At 32.0% G+C, this 8,342-nt stretch overlaps 1 protein-coding gene across 1 annotated transcript; it reads left to right on the forward strand.

Annotated features, from left to right (window-relative positions):
- The first annotated feature begins 2,926 nt into the window (after nucleotides 1-2,926).
- LOC130633855 (protein ABHD8-like) lies at nucleotides 2,927-7,789 on the forward strand. Its single transcript, XM_057444581.1, has 5 exons — nucleotides 2,927-5,140; nucleotides 5,316-5,412; nucleotides 5,527-5,640; nucleotides 6,160-6,230; nucleotides 6,782-7,789. Exons 1-5 carry the CDS (start codon nucleotides 4,467-4,469, stop codon nucleotides 7,119-7,121), a joined length of 1,296 nt encoding a protein of 431 aa, XP_057300564.1. The 5' UTR covers nucleotides 2,927-4,466; the 3' UTR covers nucleotides 7,122-7,789.
- The last annotated feature ends 553 nt before the right edge of the window (nucleotides 7,790-8,342 follow it).

Consider the following 8,342-nt stretch of genomic DNA (forward strand, 5'->3'; position numbering starts at 1 on the left):
TGTTCTATCTTCAACACTCCCCCCCCTTCCGTAGCAAAAACGTCACACTAATTTTCGATATTTCCCAAATGCAAATATACCATTTTCCAGCATCTTGTGTTACATATGTTTCACCGTTCAAAGCGTAAACCCTCCATACTGCCTGGCCGCACTAACTATCTGTAAAAATAATCAAAACAAATAAGATACCCTATCCTATACAAAGTTGATGTGTATTGGCCACTTCGCAGAACTGAATTGTTTTTTCTGTATACTTCTATTTAACAGTTTTTTAAGTTTTGCTTCATTTTTGTTTTCTTCTTTTCTGTATAAAAGCACTTATCAAAAGTTTTTAAATTTAAACTACGAATTTGCTAATGGAATTAAAAGTACAAACACAATCAATTGGGTGTGTTGTAATAAATGCAATCAATGGTATCATAACGTTTGTGTTGGAATTGAAATAGCCTCCGGTTTCGATGTGTTTACCTGTATGGACCACAAGAAATGACTTCTGAATGTACATTTTTTACACTTAGATATTTTTTACTAACCGCGTTGTTATATCCTTTCTTTTTTTTATAAAGGCCATTGACCAACCTCAACCCCAGGCACTCTTTGTTTTTTACATAATATGGAGTCGGAGGTACCACAGAGTCTATCGTACTTCAAAGTATATTCTGCAAATTATCTTCTTTGTAGTGCCGACCTGGTAGGCTGTGTTGTGAGCAGTTTGTACATGTAGCTATATCTAGCTATTTTATAATGCTGATTGTATATGTTCCAAGAAACAAGTGTTTTATTGATATTTGTTTACTTCTTTTTGAAAAGGAAAATCGATATTTTGATAAACGTCATGGTCAAAACCCCCTCCCCCCAAACGTCGAAATGATGGTTTTTTTTTGAAAAAATCGATTTTTGACTCTTCCCTTAAAAGAATAAATTATACATGGTATATAATAAATGTTTAAAAAAATGTTGTTTCAGGTTGATTCGGGCAAAATTTTCAGTTTTTTTTTTAAATGCCGGAGTCATCCGACGGCCCCATGTTTTTTGTGGTGTTACCGGCGAGTTGGCACCCTCATTCAATTAGTCTTCCCTTTCAATGATTTTTTTTCAATATATATATGCCTATAACAAACAAAACATAATGCAAATGCTGGGACTTACTGATAAAAATCTTCATAAATGGCACAGAAAAACCACTAAACTCAGAATCCTGGTATTTGTCCAAATGGAACCCTGGAAGTGGTAGCTAGAGGTAGAGAAATCCATCAAGTTTGAAATAAAAGTTGTGAGTTTCTTATTTAAAAGTAAAAATACACCATACACATATAAATAAAGTAAATATACAATACACAAAAAATGTTATGTGTCCTGATTCCAGTACTATACATCCCCTGTTTAAAACGCCCATTATTTGAAGCATTTTGATATAGCCAGCCTGTTTGTAAATGGATATAGCATATGCTAGCTGGTGACCTTTATAGGTTAGAAGCCTGTAACAAGTCTTGTTTCTCTATCATTAACTGTGACCACTATTATAGTTTAAAAGTGCGTTATTGCCTTTGTGAACTTGATTTACAAGGGCAAAGGAATATCTTAATTGGCAAACGAATCAGTTTAAACAATATATAATGAGGAAATTAAAATTTGTCTTGTTCAAGAACCTTTTAAGCTCTAAAGCTTAACATTATTTTTATCCTTTGTTACTTAGCATGAATCTTCAGGGCTATATTTTGCACATGTTTGGATGCTCATTTTCTCAACTTTGAGGGAACTGTAGCAAAGTTGTAAATTTTTTATATATAAATATTTCTTCACAATTAACACACTAATGTGACTGGATTTAGATCTAACCATTTCATTACCTATTTCACTCATACCAAAACTGGTGTAATTTATGAAATAGGAGCTGTACAAGTTCATAAATATCAGACCATATTTTGATGATTTTTGGACATTGGTATCAGTTGTTTTAAGTTTATCAGAAAATGTTTATAAAGAATAAGTTAAAAAACAAATTTGATTTTAGACTTAGCATTAAATTCAGAAGTTCCTGAATATGAAATCCCTGTTTCATAACAGCAAATATTAACATAGTTATTATCGTTTGTTTCAGGAACAATACATTGATAAAAAAATTAACAAGCGCAGAATTTTGAAATTGATAAAAAAATGCTCTAAACTCCTTATTTATAATGCTTTTAGGAACTTTCTGAGCAATTTTGCATATTTTTTTTTATTTCCAGGACACAAAAGTGATAAAAATATAACACTTTAAAGCTACAAAATTGTTAGGTTTTATCAGCTTGTGACCTCAAAAATAAAAGACACAACTATTTTTTTGTAATTATTTGATATGAAAAAAAAAGTTCACACTACTGAATATATATCCTACGTAAAGCAAAAATGTCATAATTTCTTAACAAATCTGAATTGGGATATTTTTCTTTGTAAATACACCACTTCTAGTTATTTTGTTATCAAATCCTGTCCAGAAGCATGGTACATACATAGTAAACATTGTCAACCATATGTGGCAGTAACCATTATATACTCATTACTCAATGAGTCTAACATAACAGTCTAAAAAACTTAAAAAGGCAATAATAAAGTAGAGTTGGTTATGTAAATTGTTAAGATTTTATCATTTTATTACCCCTAAAATTGTTTTTAGGCATTATTACATAAGACTTAATATGATTTTAATGCTCTTTACAAAATACAGGACTTTTATCTAATTTAAAAATGACTATCATTATGACATTTTTGTTTGTTAAAAAATTATCAGTGTATTGTTCAAATACTCTGATAAATTTGTGTCCTGAATTTTTTTTTAGTAAATATACCATTAAGGAGTGCTTTAAATAGGATAGGGAGATTGAAAACACAAGGATAACCAAAGAAATGATAAATTACTAACAATGTTACTTTTTTATCAAAATCATGTACCACAACAGGTTTTTTTAGTATTTTGACCAACTTAGTTTTTGAAGAACAAGCATACGCAGCCATCCCGAAAATTTTAGCAAACCAGGTGGATTTAAAGACAAATTATGAGGAAATTTTGCTTTTTTGCAATGTCCAAATCAGTGTCTGATATTTATGAACTTGTCCAGTTGTGGTGTAATGTAACTTCACATACACAATAGTTATCACCACAGGAGCTTTTAATAGCGCCAAAACTTTCATTGTTATTGTTGACCTATTGTTGAATAAACACATGAGCTTTTTTTTGCATGTTGAAAACAATAGAGTTCATGTCTTGCACACAAACTTTAATTAGCTCATGTAAACTTTGTGAAACCTATTGCTATATTTGACTATTATATATAGCAAAATATGACCATTGGATCATCAATGGTCATATTTAAGAAAAGAAAACATTGTACCAAGCTATATTTTGTTCTGAAACGATAAAATAGCAACCCTTATGAAGCTTGAAAATCACTATATTTTGCCCCTAAAGGATTAGAAAACGACTTAACGCCTAAAAACTGCTGGTATCTTGTTTCTAAGATGAAAACGACCCCTACATGTAAAGTTACATTCAAGCAGTACTGGAGCTCACCAATAAGAAAATTTGTGCACGGTGGAGCATGACATTCTAATCTATTGTTATCTTTTGAAGCAAACCTATATTTTTATTAACTAAACAGGCTGGAAAATGTTTTTTAGAAAACAAATTTACGTGTGCTGTCTTCCACAGATCCCCTTAGTTAATTCGCCTTACTAAGATTTTTCCAATAATGTTTTTGTAAAAGGATAAATAGTGATGTTAGAAGCAACCATTAGCTACACTTGGGGCAAGTCAGCAAGTATTGCAACCATTTCAATCATAAAATAGGCTTTGAAGAGAGAGAGATGTGCATATTTTACATGGCTAGTCTCACAAACATTGAGGGATATACCCTGTCTATTATTTCCAGGAGGGACCATGGCTTTGATGGGTGTGTCCTGAAGTATTTAATGTTCTCTTTGAGCTATGCCAACTCAATTAGGGTCAGTGCTCTGGCATACAACTCCCTGCAACATCCAATGGCCATTCAATTTTTCTCACATGGCTTGGGTTAACCCGGGTCTATGGTAATATTCAATTGCCCATATTGAATCGCCACCAAAGGGAATCGAACCCCAGTCTCCCGCACAAAGTAATAACCACTAAACTACGGCACCACAAAATCTACGGCACAGTGAAAATAATTCAATAGGTATCATATTAAAATAAATTCATTGCAGGATTGAAATGTAAATATGGGAGTGGAACGTTTTAGCCAATTTTCTTTTTGCCCAACCCTGCACAATTACTTAGTCTCTTCACCAGCATTTTTTCCAAGTGACCTTTTCAGATGTTCTTGGTTAATACAACTAAATTAAAAAATATAAATCTGATAGCTTTATAACAAATCGTTTTAGTGAGTCTGTTAATTACCTGATGAATGAGAGATTTATCCCTTCAAGCATGTTGATGAAATTTGCTGGAGATGCCATATCTTAGAGGCAGCAGCTCAGGATTATCAGTTAAGTCAAAAGGCACAACTAGCATCAATTCTGTCCATCCAGAAGAACTGCCTGATCAAGCTAAAGAAAGGACAGTGTGTTCTCAATATTTATTTTGCACTGAAGTATCTAAAGCAAAAAAGTCATTTTTTATAGAAGTTTCATCGGGCCGAACCATCTATGTACAACAGTATGCCCAAAAGGAAGAGCATTTGTTTGATGAAAACAACCAAATTAAAAACGATTCCTCAGTTGTTTTGTTTTTAATTCATGGTGTTGGAGGATCCTCTGATATGTGGGATGCACAGATCCACTACTTTCTCAATGAAGGTTACGAGATTGTTTCACTTGATTTACTAGGACATGGAAAAAGTTCCAAACCAAGTATTAATGCAGCTTACTTATTTGACAAATTAGCCAATGATGTTTTATACGTTTTTGATATGTTTTGTAAGCGTAGAAATGTAGTGATTGGACATTCCTATGGAAGTTCATTTTGCACATTTCTTTCAAAAGAAAGAGGACATAGTATTTCTAAAATGGTTTTAATTAGTGGAGGTGGTCCAACAACATTAATGCCTGACCGTTGTAGTGCATTCTGCCTGCCAATGCCAATGTTTTACCTACTTAGGCCAGCACTAGTGAAGATGTTTAGAAGGTATACATTTGTTTACATGTAGTTTATATTTTTGGTTGTAGAACATTACAGTTGGTTGCTAAATCTTAAGGCTTAATAAATATAGTGACTTTTAGAGAACCTATAAACAAACTTAACAAGATTTGTGTTTGAGGCTTCACTAGTTGTATTATATAACCTAAACTACTTTTTATAGAATGGCATTTCATGTGGACACAAATGAAAGAATTCGAAATAAGATCACAACATTTGGAATATCCTCGCATGTACTGAAAGCTGTTATGCAAGGACAGGTAGGACTTTCTTGTGTTTTTCTGTTGATTGTTTTGTTTTTTATATAAAGGTACATTTTCTTTTTTTTTTCATTTGTTTACTTTTTTACTGACCTTCCTCTTCTTTATTTAAAGCACTGGTCTGAGGCTGACGAACAATATCATGCTGATTTGCTGGTACCAGTTTTGTTAGTTTATGGAAAAGGAGACCAGTTTGTTTCATATGAAGATGAAGTATGGATGAACGAGGTAAGTTTTTTTCTTCTACGTAAGTTGTATATTCTTCCTTTTTGCTCTTATGTTTGTAGCAGTATTAATAAAAGCTTGAGAAAGTGTTTTGTAAATAACCGTTTACTGGTATAGTCTTTAGCTCATTAAAGAATGTATGGGTTCGTCCATCGTACATATTCTGGTCATAAGATTTTTACTTGTCACATATCCTGATCATCAATATTTCATGCATTTGTAGCATGAAACAGTGATTTTGCTACCCTTTTGAAAAAAATACAGGTATTAGTAAAAGAGATGCTTTACTAGAATGAACTTTTCATGAAGAAATTCTCTCAAGCATCATTGTTTATAAAATTCTGGAAAGAAATTTTCACAATAGGAATGATCTTTACAATTGCTGAAAATAAAATTCCACAAACAGGCATTTTTCTCATATTTCAAAAATGCTGCCTAAACTTCACTAACTTGATAAAGTTTCTTCCTTTAAGTATGTTTTAAGAAAGATTAAGACTGTCGTAGACAAACATTTTGTTTTAGACTTTGTATGGTTCAGAGCTGGAAATTATAGAGAATGCTGGACATATGGTCATGGTTGAAGCGCCGACTATGTATGTAGTTGATCTATTTTTAATTAAGCTCGTGTTTTTTTAATTAAGCTCCAATCTATTAAAGTTTGTTTGTTTTTTTATTGTTTAACTTATTTTTACAGATGACTCACTATCATGTTTCTGTTTTATGGAGAATATACATTTTCTTAATCTGTGTAAGATCAAGAAAATGTATATTTTTTATAATATATAATATATATATATATATATATATATATATATATATATATATATATATATATATATATATATATATATATATATATATATATTAATTTATATTTTTAAGCAATTTGACTTTAGAACTTGTTTTAGAACTTAGACTACTATATCTTCGTAACCGTGTATTTACCCACTTACCTCTTATACTAAAAAATCACAAAGTCCATAGTTTGAAGCGTCTGTATTCTTTAGTTACAAACGTGCTATACCATTTTGAATTGATAGATATTTGAGCCTTCAGAAGCAAAGCATCATTAGAAATAAAAAAATGTTCAAAACTGTGAGTTTCAATTTTTAAGTTTCGGAATTTAGCTTTTTTTACATTTAAGAGTCAACATTGTCATCCATAAATTTCTAAATCGAGATGTTAGCACGCGGCTGGGGCATGTCCAAACACTTGAAGGTGACGAAGATGAAAAACAAGCAGGAAGTCGCTTTAGCCGATCTTCTTTTCATTCTCACGATGGTCACGTACGTGAGCGGGAAGATTCTAAGACGTCTGTACAAGTGAGACCAATGAGTGCATTCTCATTGCACGGATATGGTAAAGCTGGCAAGGAATCGTCATGTTGGGAGTCCTCTCCTTCTGCTCCTCCACGTGCTGCATCTCGTTTGTCCCAGATGTCATCCACCAGAAGCATTCGTCATCGAAGAAAGACAATGTTGTAATGTACATCTTCAGGACGATCTTCTCATACACAAGAAAGTGGATATTTCAGTCAAGGAGAAATTGTGCCTAATAATTAATGGGAGAATTTTAATTATTTCGCTCTGAACTAAATGGAAATCCTACTTAGACACTTGTTGTTTGTAAGAAAACACGACATTTTAAAAGCTTGAAGTATGGGATCTATGATACACATGTACCGTTAGCAATATGTCTAAATTGATAGAATCTAGTTTTTTTTACCTGCATTGTTTTCTGCTGGTCATATCATAAAATACGTTTACTTCAATTCAACAGCACGAGGAATCACCCATTTGGTTTTTAAAGAGAAATAAATGCAATAAATAAGTGAGTTGCCCTACTCAACAAATTACCCAAGAGCGTTTTTAGCCGTAAAGGGAGTAAGAGGAATCGTTTTTTTCTATAAGGGAACAACAAGGGATATCGAAAATGACTTACCGTACTATATTCTTATGCTAAAGCAGCTAAATAGATTTTATAGTGTTATCATTGTAAAAAAATATACAAAGAACTGGTCCTGGTTGCAGTTCTAGACATTTTTGAAAGATATATATTATATGTACAATAGATTAATTTATTTTTATTGTTTAACAACAACGCATATGTATGAACTTGTTTTTATTGTATATAATATTCTTCTTAAAACTAACTCAGTTTGTTTCATTAAATTAATAAAGGGTGTTGGGGGGGAGGGGGGTGTTGGGGGGGGGGGCATGGAAAATACTCTTTTTGACATAAATAATGTGGCAGTAACCTTTTTAAAAATCGGAATTTTTTTGCCACTTTAAGGAAAGGACCGGAAAAGTCAAAATCGGGAATTATGAAGATAAGGGTTTGTTTTTAAAACTCAACTACAAGGAACAATATGTAACAGCTTGTTGAAATTCCTTGCGCAAAAGCCTTAAACTGGCCAAAAAAAGTTACAACAGGACTTAAAATTACCAAACAAACATATAAAAGAACTTAAACAAATACATACAAGAGGACTTCCGAAAAAATTATGAAAGACCCACTATTCCTTTCCCATCAATCTTGATTTGAGTTTTTTACCTACAAAATCAAACTTCACTTTTTATATTTAAAAATTTTTAAATGTTATTAAACTTTTTCTATTTATGACCAAAAATTATTTACTTAATTAATGGTAAAACGACAATTTGGATCGTTAACTCAGCCAACTATAAATTAAGTGCTGAGTGGAA

This window comes from Hydractinia symbiolongicarpus, chromosome 1 (assembly GCF_029227915.1).
Source record: "Hydractinia symbiolongicarpus strain clone_291-10 chromosome 1, HSymV2.1, whole genome shotgun sequence".
Classification (NCBI taxonomy): domain Eukaryota; kingdom Metazoa; phylum Cnidaria; class Hydrozoa; order Anthoathecata; family Hydractiniidae; genus Hydractinia; species Hydractinia symbiolongicarpus.